The sequence below is a fragment of the Ambystoma mexicanum genome, chromosome 8, assembly GCF_040938575.1.
Source record: "Ambystoma mexicanum isolate Mex_15411 chromosome 8, UKY_AmexF1_1, whole genome shotgun sequence".
Classification (NCBI taxonomy): domain Eukaryota; kingdom Metazoa; phylum Chordata; class Amphibia; order Caudata; family Ambystomatidae; genus Ambystoma; species Ambystoma mexicanum.
In genome coordinates this window covers 856,787,503-856,811,005 of record NC_090929.1, presented here as the reverse complement: position 1 = coordinate 856,811,005, position 23,503 = coordinate 856,787,503, and the positions used below count along the sequence as shown (strand labels likewise).

Genomic DNA, 23,503 nt, shown 5'->3' with positions numbered 1-23,503 from the left:
CGGCCTCATGGCATCCTGCATTTTCCTAGTACCAGAGGCTAGGTTGAGAATGAGATCCATTCAATGGGCACTCAGAACTCAGTGGTCCCAGTTCTCAGAGAATATGTCGGATCTTCTGCAAGTCCCGAGCGCAATTGCTCAGGATCTTTTATGGTGGGCTTGCAACGACAACATTCTCAAGGGCGAATCTTTTTGGCAACCATGGCCGGAGATAACAGTAGTGACGGACGCCTCACTCACGGGGTGGGGAGCACACACCAACGATCTGACAATCAGCGGTTGTTGGTCTCCATCGGAGTCCAAACTACACATCAACCTTTTGGAGCTGAGGGCAATCAGACTAGCGCTGAAGGCCTTTCCTCGCCTCTGTACAGGGAAAGAATGTCCTGATAATGACGGACAACACGGTGGCCACGTACTACCTCAACAAAAGAGGAGGAGTAGGGTCACTACCACTGTGCAGAGGGGCAATGGAGCTATGGTTCTGGGCAATACGAGAAGGAATCTCTATCGGCAATTCACCGAGCCGGAGAGAAGAACACGGCGGCAGATGCTCTGAGCAGGCAGAGCACAGTCTCTCGCGAGTGGGAGCTGGCTCAGGAAGTCCTTCTAGAGATCTTTGCCCTTTGGGGAACCCCTCAAGTGGATCTGTTCGCCACTGCGATCAACCGGAAGTGCGATCAGTACTGCTCAAGGGAATTTCTTCAAAGATGAGCTCTGTGAGACGCATTCCTAGTGGAGTGGAAGCTCTACGCGTTTCCCCCAGTCCCCGTGATTCCTCAAGTAATCAGGAGGTTGAGAAAGTTCAGGAAAACCATGATCCTAATTGCCCCGGATTAGGCCAGGAGGACGTGGTACCCGGACCTTCTAGACATGTCCATCTGCCCTCCAATACGTCTTCCACAAAGAGAGGATTTTGTCTCGCAAGAGGAAGGTCGGGTTCTCCATCCAGAGGTCAAGACACTCAACCTTCACGCATGGTTTCTGAGAGGTTGAGATACAAGGATTGGGATCTTCCGGATGACGTAATGGAAGTCTTGCTTTCGGCCAGAAGGCCAGCAACAAAATCTTTGTACCGATGTCGCTGGAACAGGTTTAGTAACTGGTGCAAAGATAAGGATGTGGACCCTTTTCAATGTGGCACTCCAGTAGTGCTCTCTTTGCTATTACATCTAGCCAATCTGGGGCTCCAGATAGGAACAATCAAAGATACCTTGCTGCGCTGACTATTTTCAAGCGCACCTCGGAAGAGTTTTCATATTTCAAAATACCATTAATCATTCAATTCTTAAAAGGGCTTACGAACGTATACCCTCCAGTACCCTTTCATGTCCCAATTTGGGATTTAAATTTAGTACTAACATTTTTGACTTGCATACCTTTTGAGCCTCTGCACTCCTGTCCATTGAGGCTTCTAACACTAAAAACTGTCCTTCTTGTGGCCCCATCATCAGCCCGCAGGGTTAGTGAACTTCAGGCTCTCTCATGCAAACCACCATATACTGTTTTTTTATAAGGATAAGGTAGTCCTTAAGGTTAAACCTTCCTTTTTACCAAAGGTAGTTTCAGACTTCCATTTGTCACAAAAAATACTACTACCAACATTTTATCCTCCTCCTCATTTGGGCAAGGAAGAGGAGAGACTGCACAGACTAGATCCCAAGAGGGCTCATAGTTTTTTCAATCTCAACAATGTCTAAATTACAACAAGATGACCAACTGTTTGTGGGTTATACTGGTCATAAACTGGGCTTATCAGTAACAAAACAGACTATATCCCGCTGGATCATTTTGGCCATAATTGAATGCTACAGATTGGCGGGAAAAGACGCGCCAGATGGGCTTCGAGCCAATTTTACAAGGGGAATGGCTACTTCTGCGGCTCTAAAGAGGGGAGTCCCGGCAGCAGATATTTGTTCAGCTGCAGCATGGGCATCAATGCATACTTTTATCAAGCATTACTGCTTGGATACGGCCTCCTCCAATGAGGGGTTATTTGCCAATTCAGTTCTGCATTTTCTCCATGAAAACTGTAATTAGTACTCCCACCTCCAAAATTGCCACTGCTATGGGAGTCTATCATAAAATGAGGAATACGTGGGAGGACACAATCCATTCGAGGAACAAGTTACTTACCAACTGTAACATTCTTTCGACTGGATGTTCCTCCCACGTATTCCTCATCGACCCTCCCATCCTACCCCACAGTACAGTTTACGTTTTCTTACACTTTCCTCTCACGAAGAGTGCATCAGTTATGGGGCACGCCTGGGTGTTCCTCCTATATGTTTCATCGAAAAAAACAGAACTGAAGCAACAGGCGTGGCTCGAGCTATTTATACCATCGGTGACGTCGACAGAGTACGGAGTCCATCGAGGGACAATCGACGCCACAACCTCAAGCACAGCGCCCTCTGCCGAGAGAATTTTTTTTTCCGAAGCAGCGACGCTGGAGATAACGATTTATCATAAGATGAGGAATACGTGGGAGGACCATCCAGTCAAAAGAACGTTACAGTTGGTAAGTAACTTGTTCTTCTGAGGGTCCTACACGCGTGAGGGATCATGGGTACAGGGGACGTCACACTAGGGATAGTATTACTGGTGTGCCCTGGTTCGACGCCCCTTTTCGAGTTTTGAAAAACAAACTGCAATACTCTGCAGCTTCCACTAGATGTCGGCCTATGTACAGCATGCGAATCTAAGCAGATAAAAGCATCAGATGTACGATTACGGTGAGTAATGTATCCCATGTATTTATTTCAGAGGCTTGTGGAATCTCCTTGGATAACATGCTATGCATAGGCCGACGTCTAGTGGAAGCTGCGGAGTATTACAGTTGTTGTTTTCGAAACTTGAAAAGGGACGTTGACAAGGCGTTCCTGTAATACTATCCCTAGTGTGACGTCTACTGTACCCATGGTGCTTCACGCGTCGAGGTCCCTCAGATTGTTTTTTTCCGCCATCATTGTCGGATGCTGAAAGCAGAGTTCATTCTGGCTATCGCTATTTTATTAATAATTAGACCTAGTTATTCTTATTGTCATTTCTTAGCCGTTTCTGTACAATACCTTCGGCAACTTCAGAACTCTCCTCGACAAACCTTTCCAGACGGCATTGGAAGGCAGCTACGGACCTCGGCACTCACAGTAAGGAGAGTGGGGGTGGTTCATTTCTTAGTTCCTTAAGAAAATGCATATTTCTCTTTTTTTACCTACTTGCAATCGAAAATGTCCCTGGAAGGACTCGCACCGGGTGTGCAACCTTGTTTTCCAAGGGACCATAACGAGGGCCACTGCAAATCTTGGAAGCTCTTGAAGCCCCATACTTTAAAGGTCGGTAAAACAAAGCGCTGGGCCCACCACGCCATGCAGGCTGAGGCTACCATGGATGTTGAGGGTGCCTCCATTGACTGCAGAATCGGCGTCTTTAGTGACAACGAAGGCAAACTGGATCTGTTGGATGCCTGCGTGCAAGCCCCAGATCCCATCAGGTAGATCGGCGGTTCTGTTACGGGGACGACACCCGGCGGCACTGGCGCAGACAAATATACCCGCACTAAACACAACGCATGGCCAACACCGACCGGAAGGCCACACACAGCATCAATGGGGAGGTCCGACAGTCAGTTCGCTGTCCTCTGGGCCATTGTGCTCACGTTCACCTCACGACAGGCCCCGAAAATCAGATGAAAAGTCTGGTTCTGATGGTGTGTCCAAAACTACCAAATCCATGCATGCCCATGACCAAACGTCAGCGGCTCGTACGCATGCTGATAAATGACAGTCGAAAGACACGTGGAAGGCCCCTGCAAAATCCCTTCAGATTTCGAAATGTCTGAACTCATTAAAAAAACATTTCCTGGACACGCTACTGAAGGGTCAGACTTTGAAACACCACAAGTCCAAAGTCCACAAGTCATCTAGGCAAAAAGGGACTATGACCCAGGGGGAGGGGACCATTTCAGGGGCTTTGAGGTACAAGAGACACCTTGCACCTGAGCCAGCTCCAACTCCTCCTACTCCAGCTGTTGTCCCATCACCTGTTGTCCCAAGTTCTTCCCAGTGGTCTGCCGAAGAAATAGATAGGATCATGAGACGCATGTCCTCATTGGCCAATTTTTTTGACAGCCACCCAGAGGTTTTAGAGGATCTCCAAAGCACGCCACCGCCTAGTGGGGCCTCACTTGCACAACCCCCCACCGAAAGGGCTTGTACAGACACCTTACAGGTACCACTCCTCAGCAGAACCCAGCCCTTTGACTCCACTCAGGTAACTGGAGCATTCACTGACACTGAGGACCAAGGGGAAATGGGGGTTGTAGACCAATTTTGACGACGATGAAGGCGTCTACGTCATACAGTCACCGGATCATTTGTTCCCACCAGTGGCAGACTCACCACTAGACAACCAAATGAAATATAATATGCTCCTAAAGGCAGCTGAACATTTCCTAATAGAAAGCTGGAAGCCCAAATAGACAAAGACTTTGGCGAAAACAGCTTGCGAGACAAAAAAATCAGCAACCCAATTCATTCCTATACTCCAGTCTATACAGAGGCAAATTCAACCCTCTTTTGTAACCCCAAACTTAACACGGGCGGTAAACCCACCTATTGAAAAGGTCTTCCGACCAGCCCGCTCAGACCCCCTTTACATCACGGGTCAATTAAAACCAGACTCATTGGTTGTTACCACCACGAGAAAAAGAGCGGGAGCACCTCTAGCCTCATCAGAGGCACCCCTTGACAATGAAAGTAAAAAGATCTATACTTTCGGCAGGAAAGTTTCAACCTCGGCAGCCTACCAGGCGAGGATTGCCAATAATACCACCTTGCTGGCCAGTTACAACTGCCACAAATGGGACGAGGTAGCCGAATTAATGGCCTCAGACCCAGAGCCCCTTAAATCCTAGCTCTGTGTCAGAAGGGAAAGCTGTTGCTAACTGCATTCTAAAAAATAATCTAGATGCAGCTGATAATGTGGGTAAGATAATTGTTCAAGGCACGCTTATCAAACACCACGCATGGCTATGCCAGTCTGGCTTTAAACTAGAGACACAGGCTACTCTTCTCAAAATGGCGATAGAACCAAATGTCTTGTTCGGCAAGGCAGTAGATGACTCCCTCTAAATTGCCAAGGAAGAGTATGGCACCTTAAAGACACTGGGCCATCTTACCAATAAACTCTGAGGTCGGAGAGGGGGCAAAAAAATGTTTTGTCGCTTTAGGGGAGAAACTTCACAAAGGGGGCCTAGGTACAACCAGAGTCGGAGCTCGTCCTGGGGCTCACCACAGGGCCAGTCCTCACAAGGTTTCCAGAGAGGCCAGAGAAAATGTTGCGGCAGGGACAGATCCTCCTCTTCCAGAGGCGGCTCCACACCCCCAAAACAATGACCACCTCTCATGCCACTACAGTAGGACGCCGCATAACACACTTTACCCACATATGGGATGGAATCTCCTCAGACAAGTGGCTGCTTTCAACCGTGGTGGGCGGTTATTGTATAGAGCTGCTACAGCAACCCGCCTACCATCCCCCAAGACAAAGGACCACCTCCAAAGAACGCATCCTACTGGAAGAGGCGGCAATGCTGCTATTACGAAAGCTTCCCAGCGAACCAGGAAAACAAAGTACTTCCTCGTGCCCAAAAAAGATCTCTCAATGCGCCCTGAATTAGATCTGCGTCCTGCAAACACTTATGTCAAGCTACACAAATTCCCCATGACAATGCTTCAAGAAGTAATCCCACTGCTAAAGGGGGGAGCATAGGGGTCGACTACATGTCAAACTTGGATTTGAAAGATGCTTATTTTCATATTTCAATCTTCTCAGCACACAGAAAATTCTTGCGTTTTCAAGCTAGCAAACCAGCACTACCAATTCAAGGTGCTGGCCTTTGGCATAGCATCCGCTCCAAGGGTATTTACCAAGGTACTGGCGGTTCACCTACGCAGGGAATCAATCCCAGTGTACCCTTACCTGGACGACTGGCTGATCACAGGGGAAACCCCCCCAAATTTGCAAGGAAAATACCCAAATAACAATCAACCTTTTCCAATTGGGTTTCGCCATCAACAAGAAAAAATCAAACCTTTCTAACAAACAGTTCTTAGGAGCTGTCATAAAACAGAAGGTCTAGTCTTTCCATCAAAGGAAAGAGTACAAAACCTACTGCTGCAAATACCTCAGTATCTAGCTGGTCGCCATATAACCATACGCAAAGCAATTCGCTTGCTCGGAATGATGGCATCATGCATTTACCTTGTCCCACACGCACAATTGAACATGCGCCAGATGCAGGAGTGGTTGGCGAAACAGTGGTCTCAGGACTTGCGGTCTGTAATTGTATTGGGTTATTTATAATGCACTTAATACCCAGAGGTTTCTAAGCGTGGACCTGGGGATCAAACTTTTGTTGCTCTGCATTGCCTTGCTTCCAAGGCAAGCGTATTGCTGTTGAGCTATCCTCCCAAGACAGTGGGATGATCTAGTGGTCGTTTCGCCAACACTAGTACAAGCTCTAAGCTGGTGGACAAACGATAATCTGTTGAAGGGAACACCCTTCGACCCGGCAGTGCAAGCGATCGTTACAATAGATGAATCTCTCACCGGGTGGGGGGGCCCATCACTGTCATCTCAAAGCTCATGGTATGTGGACTCAAATCACAGCACAAAACCACATAACCTGCTGGAACTTCTAGCAGTACTAAAAGTGCTTCAAGCCTTCTAAGCACATCTGACAAATCAGTCAGTACAAATTCTCACAGAAAGCACCACTGCAATGTTCTATATAAACAAGCAAGGGTGCACACATTCTCCAAATCTGTCCAGACATGCACAGAAAATATGGAAATGGACACTCAAACAGGGAATATTCATAACTTCCCAACATGTTCCAAGGGGTACTCAACACTCTAGCGGACTCTCTCAGCAGAGATCCACTACCAGAAGAGCACAAGTGGCAGCTCGACAGAAATGTTGGAGATCACGTTTTCACACATTGAAGCTACCCCTCAATAGACTTGTTCGCAACAAGAGAAAACAAACAATGCCCAGACTTCGTGTCCAAGTTTCACCAACCTGACTCCAAGGGGATTGCCCTGTGGATGAGTTGGTCAGGGAAATGTGCCTATGCTTTCCCCCACCCCCCAACTCCACAAATGAGCAAAGTGGTGAACAAGATTCACAAGGATCAAATTACATTAATCCTAGTTGCTCCTATGTGGGCGAGACAACCTTGGTATCTGCGCAAACTGGAAGTGTGCGACCCGATCAAGCTCCTGTGTCCATTCAGCTTACTCTTCCAGCACGGGGGGACAACATTACATCCTCAAACTCACTCTTTGAACTTGGCGGCTTGGCTCCTGAATTCATAGTTTGGACATCTACCAAACACCAGACACTGTTATTTTTACAAGTGGAGAAGATTTGTAATTTGCCAATCAAAACAAACCCTATAGAATGTACTCCACCCACATTCTTCATTACATGCTTCACTTATTAGACTCAAGGTTAGTATTTAACTCAATATAGGTTCACCTAGCGGCTCTATCCGCATACACTACCTCTCAGAGTAAGGTGTAATGGTAGAAAATCCCTGTCATTTAAGGCATTCTTGGAGGGAGTAAAGAGACTCCACCCTCCTCTTTCAAACCTGGCGCCTGGTTGGGACCTCAATGTAGTACTTGCACAACTCATGGGACCCCCACTTTGAGCCTATGCACAAGTCAAGCTTTAAACACCTCACATATAAAACTGCTTCTGATGTTTGTTAATCTGCTTAGAATCGCATGCTGTGCGTATGGTCCAACATCCAGTGGTAACTGCGGAGTATTGCATCTTGTCTTTCGAGAATCGAAAGGGGACGTCGACATGGGCGTGCCTTAAACACTATCCCTACGTGACGTGTAGTGTACCCAAGATCCCTCACGCGTCGAGGTCCCTCAGATTGTTTTTTTCCACCCAGCATACTGGTCGCCTTATGCAGAGCCCATCACAGACATTGCTGATCGTCCCCTCGGCCTTTGGTCGAATAGTTTTATAAATTCAGTTGGATCACCCTTTCCGTCCCTTATTTCGACGGCTGTTCCAGATCTCCGCCGAAGTCCTTCAGAACTTTGACGGTGATCCAGTCGGCGCTGCCGACCACTTGGCCGGGCCTTCCGCCGGCTTACACAGTAGGGAGAGTGGGGTCAGGGTGTACATTTCTGTGCAATTCGAGAATGCCTTTCCCTTGCCTTCCTCTTTCCCTTTTGGTCTTCGTCACTCTACCCATCCTCAGCTATGGAGAGGACTCCATTTAGGTTTTGCCCCATTTGTAAGGGCAAATTTCCCTGGAGAGATGAACACAAACAGTGTAACCGTTGCTTGCCCCTCGATCACAATGAAGTAGGATGCGTGGCTTGTAAGCTCCTCCATCCTAAGACATTAAAGGAGCGTAATGTCAAGCGGTGGGCAGCCTATGGGATGTCCAAAGCCGAGTTCTCTCCCGCCGCCACAGCAACCGAATGTTACGGCGAGAGTGACGATCAGATCTCTGGACCGGAGGTCGTTGACCTTTCGACGGAACGCTCTCGTTCCGCATAGTCCGTCCCCGGCCCTGCTAGGCAGGGCTCAGGCAATGCTAATGGGAAGTCACACCCCGGCGACAAAGACGATCAATTAAACGGCACTAAACACACAACCCCAAGTCAATCTTCGGCCAAGTCGGAGAAGACTTCAGCGCCAACAGGTACACCGGAAGCTCCGGCGGCACCCGCTGACCGTCAGATCGGCAGCCCTCCCCGCAGCCGCATATGCGCCTAGTGACCGGGCCATCAAAAACAAGGGGCGCTACCCCTAATATGCCAGATTCCGTCGAGACGCATCACAAGAAGGCGTCTGGTGACGACAGGGTTCCAGTTCCGTAGAAGAAGACAGTCTCCGAAGACAAGGCCCCAGCACCGCCGAAAAAGGCTGCCACCAAAGACAAGGCCCCGGCAAGGCCAAAAAGACCCCCTTCACAATCGCAGGCTGAAACTACACGCCTCCCATCTGAGGAGGTTGTCGCCGACAGCTTAGCAAGGATTGTATCCGCCGATTCTCAAACGGCAGTCAAGGGATACTTCAAGGCCTACGGAAAACACCAAGGATCCTTTGAGATCCAAGGATAGCCTAGAGGGAGTACCCAAACCCTCCCATAAGCCGAAAGGGAGGCACAGGGACGTCCCACCTCTGTCATTTCCCCAGGAGGAGTTCTCTGAGGGTGAAGAAGGGATGTCTTCGATGTTGAGACAATAATCTCGATGTTTTTCGATAGATCATTTTCAAGCCCCTTTTCCACCTCTAGAGCATTCTAGGTCTTCTGTGTGGACTAGAGAGAAGTTTGAAAACTGCATGGAAAGGCAGGACAAGTTTGGTTCCCATTCAGAAAAACCTACACCAAGAAGACCACGGGATAAGAGCCCTTCGAACCCTATAGCAAAATTCCCAAGGCTCTTCAACTATAACCTAACTGAAGTAGATATTCATGCAGACACTCAGGATGAGGAATTCATCAACCTGGAGGACATGCACATAGAGGGCTGGGAGGAGAACCCAGATGTGGGTGACCCTCAACCATGGCAGTCTCCAGATCCACAAGATCCTGATACCCTGTCTCTGGATTCTCCCCAGTCCACCCCCACCAGACAACCCTTGCCAGTGGATGATCAATTGACGTTGAACGTCATGTTGCATAAAGCAGCTGAACACTTTAAGATTGCCACAGATTAAGCTGTCCCTGAAGCCGAGGGCATCCTCAAGGAGAAGCCGCCAGCCAGCAAGGCTATTGCTCTCCTCAATTCAATTAAGAAATTTCTGGCTCCCTCCTTTTCAACACCTGCTCTCACAAGAGGTGTTAACCCAAGAATAGAAAAACTCTTTCGTCCTTCTCCCTCAGATCCTCTGTATATCAGAGGTCTCTCCACCCCAGACTCTCTGGTGACTACTACAAGAAAGAAGGCAGGGGTTCCTATGTCAACCAGCGAGGCATCCCCTGATAAGGAAGGTAAACGACTCTACACCCTTGGGAAGAGGGTCACGGTCGCAGCAGCGTTTTCAACACGAATTGCCAACAACATGACCTTGTTGGCCAGCTATGCCGATGCTCAGTGGCCTTATTATTGGAATGCATACAAGAGGTTCCCGAACCACTACGTACTTGTCTCGTCACCACTGTCACTGAGGGCAGAAAAGTGAACCAAAGCATACTTAAGAACACTTTGGATTCTGCCAAAAAGGCTGGTCAATCCCTGGCTCGGGGCACACTCCTGAAAAGACATGCGTGGCTACGGAACTCTGGATTCAAGCCAGAGACGCAAGCGTCACTTATAAATAAACCTGTGGAGGAATCCAACCTGTTTGAGAAAGTAGTCGACTAGGCTCTCGAGTCCGCAAAAAAGGAGTATCACACCCTAAAAACACAAGACCAAAATACACAGAGACCCTCTACAAGACGAGGATCTGAGTCCAGACGGCTTTTTCGTGGCCAATTCTTCCTTCAACAACCATACTCATCGGGGAACGCTTGTAATTCTCCACAGGGAACCAGCGGATACACCACCCCGTATCCCCAAGGGGTCAGCGCTGTGGGAAAGGAAGGGGCCGGAACTCTACCCCTTGAGGCTCCCCGCTCTCTGGTTCAAAATGACCCGAAAATTCGGGTCCTCTCCTATTCCTCCCCGGTCGGGGGCGGCGGCAAACATAGTTCCTTCAGGCATGAGAGGGGATAACTACAGACCAGTGGGTGCTAAAGACCGTGGCCCACGGGTACTGTATAGAGTTCAACCGGTCCCCAACATTCAGACCTCCATGAGCAAGACGACTGACACCAGACCATTTTCTTAGCCTTCTTCAGGAAGTCAAGACACTACAAGAAAAAGGAGCCATAGAAGTCGTACCTCTGTCACAGGTAAAAGAAGGTATTTATTCAGTGTACTTCCTTGTACCCAAAAATGATCTAACCATGCGCCCCGTTTTAGATTTGCGCCCAGCGAACACATTTGTAAAGCCACAAGTTCTGCATGGTCACTCTGCAGGAAGTAATTCCCCTATTCTCACAGGGGGATTACATGGCAACACTGGACATGAAAGATACTTTCATATTTCAATGTTACCCGGGCACAGAAAATACCTCAGATTTATGATACTAGATGAGCATTATCAGTTCACGGTACTACCCTTCAGCATAGCATCTGCACCAAGGGTATTTACAAAGGTACTAGCAGTGGCAGCAGCACATCTGCACAGGCAATCCATCCCGGTCTATCCTTACCTCGACGACTGGCTCATAACAGGGACTCTTACGAAACATGTCTGTCAAATACCCAAAATACGATAGATCTTTTAGTCAGTCTGGGATTCTCTATCAACAAGAAAAAATCCAGCCTAGACCCCAGTCAGGTGAAGCAGTTCCTAGGGACTCTAATTCGAACAAAGGACGGCCTATTCTTCCCCCTCCAGCGAGAGGGTTCTAAACATGTTTCAAATCCCTCAGTATGTAGCCAGTCGAGAGGTGATGGTACGCAAGGCTATGCGCCTGCCAGGAATGATGACGTCATGTATCTACTTGGTTCCTCACGCATGTTTGCGCCCAATGCAGGAGTGGCTCAGTGGGACGATCTAGTGGTTGTCTCGCCGGCCCTTGTTCTTTCGCTGCAATGGTGGTCAAGGGAGAACCTCTTAAAAGGGAAATCCTTCATCACCCCTGCATTGGAAGCCACTCTAATTACAGACGCGTCTCTCACAGGGTGGGGAGCTCAGAACTGGTCCAAGGGGAACGGACTCTGGAGAACATGGTCAGGGAAATTTGTTTACGCTTTACCTCCGACCCCCACCCCGACTTCCCTTCTGAACAAGATAGTGCACAAGATGCACCAGGAACCAGTCACAATGATACTAGTGGCCCCCACGTGGGCCCGCCATCCCTGGTTCGCTCATCTGATGGAGATGTCCCCATTTCCTCCAGTCAAACTGCCTTGCCCATACAACATGTTGTCGCAAGACAGAGGAGAGTCGCTTCACCCATGCCCGCAAGAAAACCGAACACTAGATATTTTTATTCCAGTAAATGCAAACGGTTTGTCATCTCAACTCAAAGAGCATTAACCTGATTAACTGCTCTCCTACTCGCATTGTTTTGTACCTAACTCTATTTGATTCAGGCCTGATTTTTAACTCGGTTAAGGTTCACTTAGCTGCGCTTTCAGCCTACACTACATCACAACAGAAAGTGTCATGGTGGAAGATACCAGTTATTAAAACTTTCATGGAGGGAGTTAAAAGAATTCATCCTCCCATTTCTAACCCGGCTCCCGGATGGGACCTAAACGTGATGTTGACTAGGCTTATGGGGGCTCCTTTTGATCCCATGCACAAAGCAAGTCTTGAAGACCGCACCTATAAGACTGCTTTTTTAATAGCATGTGAACCAATCTACAGAACTACCAACGTTCTTGCAAAATCCTTCAAGCATGGGAGAAAGAACTCTGCTCATACTGGATGTACGCAGAGCTGTCCTGTTCTACATGGATAGAACTTGACCACTAAGAAAGACTAATCAGTTTTTCGTTTCAGTGGCGGCAGGAAAAGGAGGAGACGCAGTCTCCAAATCCACTATCTCTAGATGGATTGTCAAATGCATCACACTCTGCTACAGTCTTGCTAAGAGAGAGCTGCCCTGCATGCTTGGAGCACATTCTACTCGAGGCACAGGGGCTTACATAGCATTCATTGCAAATGTTGCCCTCGAGTCCATTTGCAAAGCGGCAACCTGGAGTTCTGTACATACCTTTACAAAACACTATTGCCTAGACACTCATTCTAGGTCTGATTGTCACGTGGGACAGGCAGTACTAGGACATCTTTTCACTACTGTTCCTTCTCACAACCCACCTCCAACTCTGGGTACTGCTCGCTAGTCTATGCACAGCATGTGATTCTAAGCAGATTAACAAACATCAGAAGATATGCATTACTTACCGTAAAAGCATTTCTGGTGGTTGTATCTGCTTAGATTCACATGCACCCACCCTTCCTTCCCCGCTCGGATGGAAGGAACATAGACGTCTTACCATTTTCTCTTTTCTGTACTCACTCAAAATAGTCCTAAGGCTCCCTCACGGCAGACAAAATACAATTGGAGGGACCTCGACGCGTGAGGGATCTTGGATACACTACACGTCACGTAGTGATAGTGTTTCAGGCACACCCATGTCGACATCCCCTTTGGATTCTCGAAAGACAAGATGCAATACTCTGCGGTTACCACTGTATGTCGGACCATATGCACAGCATGTGAATCTAAGCAGATACAACCATCAGAAATGCTTTTACGGTAAGTAATGCATATCTTTCTTGGTAGCTATCACCTCCATAAGGAGAGTCTGTGAACTGCAAGCTTTGTCAGTGCAAGACCCTTTCTTTGTGATCCACAAAGACAAATTGGTATTAACACACACTAGGTTTTCACCGAAGTTCATTTCCAAGTTCCATGTCAATCAGGCCATTGAACTACTGGTTTTCTTTCAAAACCCAACAAGTTCAGCTGAGAAATAACTCCATACATTAGATGTTAGGACGGTGGTCCTCCACTGTGTAGACCAGACCAGATTGCTAAGGAGAGCAGACCAACTGTTTGTCTCCGTAGCTCCAGGCAGAGAAGGCGACTGCATTTCCAAAAACACCATCTCCAGATGGATAGTCAGATGCATACAGCTCTGCTACTCTCTACCAAGCAAAACACTGCCCTTTACACCAAGAGCTCACTCCACTAGGGGTACAGGAGCTACTTTGGCTTTTACTGCAAACGTCCAGCTGGATGCTATTTGCAAAGCAGCTAATGGAGCTCAGTACATACCTTCCCTCAGCACTACTTCATTGACCCTCACTCTAAAGCAGATTCTCAGCTGGGACAAGCAGTGCTAAAACATCTATTTTCTGCTGTACCATCTCACAACCCACCACCTTCTCCAAAAAATGCTTGTTAATCTTATGAATAGCATGTGATCTAAGCAGATTCCTCATGCCTCAGAAGGGATACATTACTCACGGTAATCGTATTTCTGATGCTTGTATCTGCTTAGATTCACGTGCGCTCACCCTTAATCTTACGTCCCGTCCCTTTTCCTCCATACTGTAAGGGCGTCTCTTCTGAGGGACGGGGACCAGAACCTTTTCCATCAGAAAAAACCTTATTCCCCTTTAAATGTATAGGCATGTGGGGGTGCGGCCCAGGGAGCATGCGCTGCCCTGACTCTGCTCTCCGGCGCCACACCCAGCCCCCTTTTCCTAGTCGACGGGAACAGGCCGAATTCATCATCGCTCCTGGAGTTGGCTTTGGCCATGTAATTCCACGTGCAGATACTACTTTGTCTTCTTTTTTTGTCTTTTGTCATTCAGGTACTCGGTCCTCAGGCGTCGCGCTTTTCCCCCGGTGCCTGCCGACTTCTACTGGGTTCAGCAGGTGTTCAGCCTGCAACGGGCTATTCCCAACTTCAGACCCCCACGCCCTCTGCCTACGTTGCATTGGCCCAGACCACGGTTGGCAAGCTGGTTCATTGTGTGACTCGCTTTCCTTGAAAGCCCTGAAGAACAAACTAGCCAGGTGGAGGGACTTCTTCCAGAAGTTGCCTCCAGAGGACCTCAAGAACTTCGTGAAACATCGGACCAGGCCCAAGGTAGGGCCGATATTCTCTGTCGCACCTCGCAAAGGAGACTACTTCCCAATGACTCTCCCGCGCGGGAGGGACCCTGCAGGTCCTTCTACCAGCATGTGCACCGAGGCAGATGCAGCTACGGGCCTCCGGGCCGAGGGATCCTCGGATCCTCCCGGTAATAGTGTTGGGGGACCGTAAGGTTCTTTTACCGGGTCTTTACCCAAGGGGCTCCACCCTTGTACCGGCACCATGGCCGAGGGACTACGCCCTAATACGGGCAATACGTCCGAGGGGGAGCCAAATGCAGCTCAAACGTACCCCGGGTCGAGGGTATTGCACCTACTGAGCCTAGGCCCGAGGAGCAGGGTAGGCCTCGTGATCCACATGCAAGAGTCTTGGACGAGGCCGGGCCCAGCGGGCTGAGCAACACGTCGCAGCCACATGGCAGGCAGCTCGACAAAATGGCCGCCGCGCCAGACAGAGAGGGAGTCTTGGCTGAAGTCCTCGCTTGACACCCCTCTGCCAAAATGGGAATTCCTATGCAAACCGATGTAGTCTTCCTGGCCAAGAATGGTTGGCTCAAGCCCCACTCAGCCCAGCCGGTCAGTCGACGCCTGGACAGCAAGTACAGGCAGATGGAGGGGGATACACTCTTGCTCTTGGCCCATCCTCAGCCACACTCCTCTGTGATTGCTGCAGCATCACTGTACTCCAAGCCTCACTCGTCCTCAGCTGCATCCCCTGCAGTGCTGCTAGGCAAGGAGGAGAAGGTCTTGGAGGCATACAGCAAGGAACTCTATTCTAACCAGATGCCATGCTGGCTGCTGCCAACCAAAGATTATGTCGGGAAATTGCAGACTTCCTTCCGGAACTCCCCACCCAGAGCAAATCACGTTTTAAGGCGGGGCTAGCCGAGGCTAAGCTGGTGGTGCACGATCTCATGGAATCCAGTGGCCCACATTGACACCTCTGGCCATGCCATTTGTATTGCCACGGACATGAGGACTGCCTGGCTCCGGGCAACAAAATTCAAACCGGACATCCAGGAACGCATATTGGATCTACTGTTCGAGGGGGGCGGGGGGGGGACTTGTTCCACTCCTCCATGGATGATGAGCTGGACAAAAAGAAAAACAACTCACTAATGGCCAAGTCTTTGTTCATCCTTACAAAGACCACGCCCAAATCATAACCCAATCTCATCAGCGCTCAGAGGGGTTGTACGTATGGAGGGTTCCGTGGCTTCCAGGAACATAGATCCAGGCAGCCGGACTGATCACCGTCCCAGAACCGGCGCAAGCAACAAAAAGGGAGGGGGGGGGGGAGTAAGGGCTTTTTCCAGTCCCCCTCCTCCGCGACAGCCTCAGAGGGAAAGAAGGCATGACACGCCCATTCGGGTCTACGTGTGCCCTTCATGAACATATCTGAGCCAGAATTTCACCGACCCCTGGATCCTCTCCACGGGGTACCGCCTCCCTACCCCAGCCTCTCCTCCCTCCTCTCCTCCACTCCCACAGCTTGGAGACATCTCCTCTTTTGGCAGAGATCCGGTCGCTCGTAGAGAGCCAGGCAGTGGAGGAAGTCCCAGCATCCCAGCGAGGTGTGGGCTTTTACTCCAGGATTTTCGCCATTCAGAAGAACCACCAGGCGGGCCTGAGAGTTGTGCTGGACCGTTCCACCCTCAACATCTCCTTACCCTTGCAAAAATTCAAGATGGTTACGCCAGCTATTATAGCAGAGACATTGGACAAGGCAGAATGGATGTGCTCCCTGGACCTGAAAGATACGTAGCTACACGTCCCGATTTGGCAGCCCCATCGCTCTTTCCTCCAGTTCAGGATCATGATCTATCATTTTCAGTACAAGGTCCTTCAGTTTGGCCTCAACTGGGCCCCCAGGGGTTTCACCAGACTCATTAATGCAGTGAGTCCACAGGGCCTCCACATTTACCCATACCTCGACGACTGGCTCTTCAGGGCTACATCTCTGGAAGCGGTTCACCACTCTTCCCATGCCCTTATGAAAATACTGCACGATCTGGCCCATGCCCTTATGAACATACTGCACGATCTGGGCTTTTCGCTCAACCTCAAGTCTCAGCTGCAACCCACACAGACTGACTTTTTTGGGTTTCATCTGGGACACTGGCTCCCAGAAGGTATTTCGTTCGGAGGACAAGATCTCGGCTGTCAAGAGGGCCACCACCCACTTCCTCAGCAGAGAAGTGACCTCAGCATGCTGGTACCAACATCTCCTGAGTTTAATGGCAGTGGTCCTATTACCCGTCCTGCACACAAGACTACGTATGAGGAGGATTCAGCAGCACTTTGCGGCCTCATGGAACCCGGAGCGGGGCTCTCAATCCGAGCTGGTGAACGTTCTTCAATCTCTCGACCCAGACCTAATTTGGTGGTCCAGAGACTACAACCTACGGATGGGCAAGCACTTCCGTCAGCCCACTCCGCAGGCCACAGTCACCACTGATTCCTTGCTCGAGGTCTGGGGAGCCACCCTGGACGATCTCCTGGTCCACGGCACCTGGACTCGACAGGAGCAGGAATCACATCAGTTGGCTAGAGCTGAACGCCATCTGGCTGGCGCTCGGGGCCTTCCTGCCACTTCATTCACAGGGTAATTTGCAAGATCAACAAGTCTCGCCAACTCCTCATTCTAATAGCTCCATGGTGGCCGGACAGTCCATGGTTTTCGAAGCTCCTCAGTCTCTCTGAAGTTCCCCCGATTCACTTCCCGACGGGCCCAGCACATCTTCTGGCGCAGCAGGGTGGCAGGGTCATCCACCCAGTGGCAGATAAACTAGCCATCACAGCGTGGCACCTGAGCAGACAACGCTTCAGCGCCTCAGCCTCTCACAGGCCAATCTAGAGATCATACAGGGCGCCAGGTGCAAGGCCACCAGGGCCTGGGTCAAAAGCAAATGGACCAGATTCTGCCACTGGGCAGACTATAAGGGAATCGACCCCCTGGCTTGCACCTTGGACAACGTGGTCTTTCTCGGCGCACCTTGTCCACTCAGGCGTGCAGGTGGACACCTGCTGCACATATCTCGCAGCCATTGGGGCTTACAGGAACACGAAGGAAGGCATCTTCTCCTCCTCCAATCCCATCATCAAGAAACATCTGACGGGGCTTGCAAAGCTCTGCCCGTCAAGAAACCGCATCCGGTGTGGGATCTTAACATAGTGTTGGGAGCCCTGGCGCACAAACCATTCGAGCCAATGGCGTCCGTGGACATCAGGCTAGTCATCAAGACAGCCTTACTAGTTGGACTCACCTCGGCTCATAGAGTTTGCGAAATCCAGGCGCTGGTCGCCTCAGAACCATATACTACCTCACACAAGGACAAAGAAGTCCAGCATACTCGCCTGGCATTTCTTCCAAAGGTTCCGTCTGCTTTCCACTTGAATGAGGAAATGGTCCTTCCTACGTTTTTTCCCGATCCCAAGGACAAAGCAGTGTGTGCTGCACTGCCTGGATGTCAGGCGTGCCCTGAAATTCTACTTGGACAGGACCAAGGGCTTCCGCAAATCAGATGCCCTGTTTGTCACTTTCGGAGGCTCAAGACCAGGCTATCAGGCCTCTAAGTCTTCCATATCCTGCTGGATGGTCTCTGCCATCAAAGAAACATGAGGGCCAGCACAAGCCGCTCCCGGCCAACATGCATGCCCATGCAGTCAGGGCAAGGCAACGGCCATCACATTCCAGCGCCATGTCCCTTGGCAAGTCATAAGTAGGGCGGCCACGTGGGCCTCTCCCTCAGCTTTCTGCAAGCATTACTGTTTTGATATCGGCTCTTGATCTGATGCTGCTTTTGGACAGGCTGTTCTCAGGAACCTTTTTGCTTAAGGAGGGTCTCCTCTCCACCCTGGGGCTACTATCGGTTGTAATCGGCCATACAGTATGGAGGAAAGGGGACGCGACGTAAGAGTAATTATAAGTTACTCACCGTAGTGACTAACGTACTCTTAGTCCATAGTCCCCTCTCCTCCATACGTCCCACCAACCTCACCCTTCATAATTGTTACGCTCACCTGCCTCCCACAGAGGCGTCTATCTGAACTGGACAGCTGCAGTCTCCACCAATGTGACGCGTAGGGCCGAGATGACGGACTGGACTTGCCCACCTAGCTTAGTTTGCTTGGCCCGTAGGAATAGTCTTCTGTAAATGGAGAAAGGGAATTAACCACCCGTGGGGTTGAGCGTAAATCCCCCCACCCCCGCTGTTCTCCCCACAGATCACCTTTGATGTCCCCTCTTATAGTCTCACCTGATGGTTTGAAAAGATGAGCTCTCCATCCTGCATTGAGCGCAGGGGCGCGTTGATAACCAGTTGCTTCACTGGCTCGAAGGAATTGGTGAGTTCCAGAACAATATTGACTCCGAAAAGTATGTAGTTCGTAAGAGTTCACATGTCTGACTTTCACTCTTGTCCGATTACTTGCAGTTTGCAGCTTGACCCCAGCGAAGAGTTCCTCGTGGTAGCTGACGAAGTTCCGGTAAGGATTTGGCTTATCCTACACAGTTCAATAAAATAAGGCCAGAATGTAACCTGTGGCTTGCTCCCTTGTTCAGGTGTGGCGAGAAAATATGAAGTTCGGGGAATAATGCCTCCGGCGGTAAAATTAGGTAAGCCTATTGTGGTTAGAAGAGTTCCCCTTGTTTGTCACTTAGTCTCACCTTGTTGTCCTTTTGTTCCCCTTAGGGGCCGGGGTACGGCGAGGATGCAATGGAGACTGCGCCGACCCGTGAAATAATAGAGCTTTATCTGATACATAATCTGCTTTACTACACCTGTACTCGCGCTACACTTCATGCAACCTCATGTTAGAAACAAAACATCTGAGGGACCTCGACGCGTGAAGCACAATGCGTACAGTAGACGTCACACTATAGATAGTATTACTGGCACGCTCTGTCGACGTCCTTTTTCGGGTTTCGAAAACCTCAACTGTAATACTCTGCAGCTTCCACTAGATGTCGGCATATGCTTAGCATGTGAATCTAAGCAGATACAAGCATCAGAAATACAATTACGATGAGTAATGTATTACATATATCACCAAGAAAGTTATGGTGGGTTTAAAAAGGTTTGAAAAAAAAAAAAACATTTCACCTGAGATGTGGAGGTGGCATGGCTACTAGGTGGCATTGGGGAATGTGACTTGGCTCAAATTGGCTTTCCTATATATTTATATAATATATATGGGTAGCAGGAGCTTTACTCAATTTGTGAAAACAATGTAATACTTGGTACAATGACTTACCTAAAAGGTATTGGTGGTGGTTTGTTTGTGGCATTTTTCAAAATCTTGCAATTCTATAAAATACTTTAAAAAAAAATATCATCTTGATAAACCTACATACCCATTGTTTGAATTTGCATTCATTGTATAGGTTTTCCATTTCAAAGAAGGTTATGCAGGCAGTGATTTTTAACTTATATGCATACAACATGTATTGTCACTTTTGGAAACTGACCTCCCTGAATGACGTATATAGTTTTTAAATTTAGTAAAAGCTTATTTTGACTGTCGGCTGAAATTTACAAATTGTATCGCAATTTGACTGAGTCCACTTTTCATTTACGTAATTTAATGTAGTATAAAAATGATCTTCTAAAGTGCAATTTCTACAATTGTGATGGCCTCTTAGTGCTAAGTGAAATAAGAAATATTCCCAATCTTATGGGGTAAAATTGTTGAGAATATACCGTTTTTATACGTTGTTTAGCAATTGAGTTGGAAGCTAAATGTGCTTTGCAATTAGTGCCTTTATTTTGATATGTTTTTGAGATGTTTGCTGTTTTTTTTTTCTTTCAGTATGGCTTTGCTCCGAAAGGATCATCTGTGCTGCTCTATAGTGACAAGAAGTATAGGCATCATCAGTACTTCGTTGCCCCTGACTGGCAAGGGGGGATCTATGCCTCTCCAGTCATTGCTGGCTCCCGTCCTGGTGGTATTATTGCAGCTTGTTGGGCCGCAATGATGCACATGGGTATGTCCGGTTACGTAGAGTCTACCAAGAAGATTATCAGTGTGGCGCGGTTCATCGATCTGGAGTAGGTATTTTTCCAATCCATTTCTAAAAGAAATGTCGAACTTTGAATAAAGAGCCTAATGGTCTGATTAATGGAAGTTTCAAATGATGATTGCAGGTTTTCCAGACTCTTGATGACAACAGTGTCTGGAAAACTGATTGTTTTGGCTAAGGGGTCCAAGAGACTCACTGTTTACCGCTCTATATTGTACAGCTATATTACTAGCATTGTTAATATTACAGGCATGATTGTTCCATATTACTTTAGCATGCATCATGTAATCTACTAAATGTATGCACTTGGTTTTATGTGTGACTACTGGCAGAGGTGGTCTTACATCTTCAGTGCTGGTGAAAAACAATTTTCAATAAGTCTTCCCACATTTTACTTTACCCCTTTCAGTTTATTATACTCAATAGCTTAAATGTCTGTTACTAGTGTGCACCAGGCATGGCAAATATATAGAACTCCCAAGAGGCCTGTCTTCAATTCTTGGTGTACAATCTGAACCACCTAAAGTTCAGATATTTAGCTCAAGCAATGTTTTTCACTTTCTTTGTTAGTTTTTATTTGTCATATCAAGCGGTGTATTTATAATGACTTATTTTAATATGGCTTAGATTAATGCACATGAAACAGTTTTAATCAGTAGAATTTGAGCATCCATCAACCTAAATTTACCAAATCGGGCCATCATTTACAGGAAATCTCAAACTGCAACGTTCAGTAAAGGATTGGGAAAGAGCTTGAACTATTTAGTGGGAATCTGCAGAAAGATTTCCCATTCAAACCTTGTATTCACTGTAGTACATGAGCATTGGCCCTTCACCCAAAACTATTGTAGACTTGCAAACTGAGGCTTCAGCTCAGACTTTTTAACTTTGCAAATGGAGCTGCATCCTTGTTTTGTTCTCTCCACACCTTGATAGAACTATCCATCTCCTTCCCCTCTGTTCTGACCTGAATAATCTGTGGTTTTTAACCGATTTGGTCTGGAGTCATCCATCTCTAAGGTGAGATATAGTGTAGTTCTTGTGATGGTAGATCTGATTCCGACTTCACACTCCCTGGGCGATTATGAGAAAATCCTACTCCTGCGTCCTGTCCCCTCTTTCCTCCATACTGTATGGGCATCCCTCGCTAGGGACGGGAGGCGGAACTTTTTTCACCAGAATTTCCCTTTAGATGCGTGCTAGGGCGTGGCTCTGGGAGCATGCGTTCCCCTGACTCCACCCACTGGCGCCACTCCCCAGTCCTCTTTTCCGCTTCAACTGGAATGGACCGCTTTCACCAGCGCTCCTGGGTTAGGCCTCCGGCCTTGTAATTCCATGCACTCTTCCCCAGAAGTAGTATTCTTTTTCTCTTACAATTTTTAGGTACTGCTCTGTCCTCTGGCGCCACGCTCCTCCCCGGCACATGTCGACGGCGGGCTTCAGCAGGTGTTCAGCCTGCGAGGGTCCCTTCCTAACGTCTGACCCTCACACCCTCTGCCTCCGGTAACTTGACCCACACCACGGCTGGGAGGACTGTACTGCGCGCAACGCCTTGACTCGCGCACACTCAAGAATTGGCTAGCCAGGTGGAGGGAGCTCTTCGAAGGATCGCCTCCAGGTAATCATGAAACATACGTAAGAAGGAAGACCAAGTCCATGGTAGGTGCCCTGCTCTCCTCTACACCCCGCAAGGGGGGCTCCTTCCCATGGAAGCGCCCAAGTGGGAGGGACCTTTCAGATTCTAAACACAGCAGGAATACTAAGGCTGCTCCAGGTACCGGGCCGAGGCGTCGCTAGATACTACCGATGCTATAACTGAGGGGGCGCAAGGCTCTATTACCGGACCCATGTCCAAGGGGACGTCTGTACGTAGCACTACTGGCACCATGGCCGAGGGCACTAAGCCTAGCAGGTCTCGACCTGAGGTGCAGGGAAGGTTGTAACCTTCGCTGTTCAGCCTCGAGGTGGAGGCCAGACCTAGCTCAGCAAACACCACGATGTGGTGTGGAGCAAGACTATATGGCCGCAGGGCCAGACAAAATGGTGCCTCACCCGGCGCCCTTCCCACTCAGAGATCAGGCAGGTGAGCGCGCTTGCAGGTGGGAATGGACAATACATGTCACCTGGTCGACACCCTATCCCTCTGCTTTACAGGGAAGGTATGCATCCCCCAACTTGGCAAGACAGGTCACGCCCGGACACCGCAGGCTCCAGGCCACCTGGACCAGGTCACCTGGTCGACACCCTATCCCTCTGCTTTACAGGGAAGGCATGCATCCCCCAACTTGGCAAGACAGGTCACGCCCGGACACCGCAGGCTCCAGGCCCGACCCCTACGCCTGCATGTGCGTATATCCCATTAGGCACCCCACCTGCATGCGAGGACAACTTTTTGAGAAGTTACTCGCCCTCATGAGATCACCACAGGTGCTTACCATCCGCGGGGATGTAATCTGGGACATGCTCCCTCCGGTACACCCGCAAGCACCCACTGCGGTACCGCCGCTGGGTCCTGCTCAGCCCCAGGCTCCTACGGCCATCCCAATCATGGCAGCTGCAGCCCCCCTCAGCAGCCTCCAGCACTGATGGTCAGCACACCACAGCTCGCCACAACTGCTCCGCCCACTACTCCTGATCCGCAGAACACAATGGTCGACACAGACGATGAGGAGGAGGACCACCACCCGGACATTCCATCTTCAGCCAAAGCATTCCACGAGAGGCTGGCGGGTTTGGCTGAGTACCTAGGCATCCCGCAGCCACAGGTGTAACAATCG

General features: G+C 49.1%; 1 protein-coding gene across 1 annotated transcript in view; it reads left to right on the top strand.

Annotated features, from left to right (window-relative positions):
• The window catches only part of SGPL1 (sphingosine-1-phosphate lyase 1), a 744,463-nt gene that overhangs the window by 487,948 nt on the left and 233,012 nt on the right, over nt 1-23,503 (top strand). Inside the window, exon 11 of the mRNA XM_069610737.1 lies at nt 20,516-20,754. Within this exon, the coding sequence (XP_069466838.1) occupies nt 20,516-20,754 (239 nt within the window). The remainder of the gene's footprint in view (nt 1-20,515; nt 20,755-23,503) is intronic.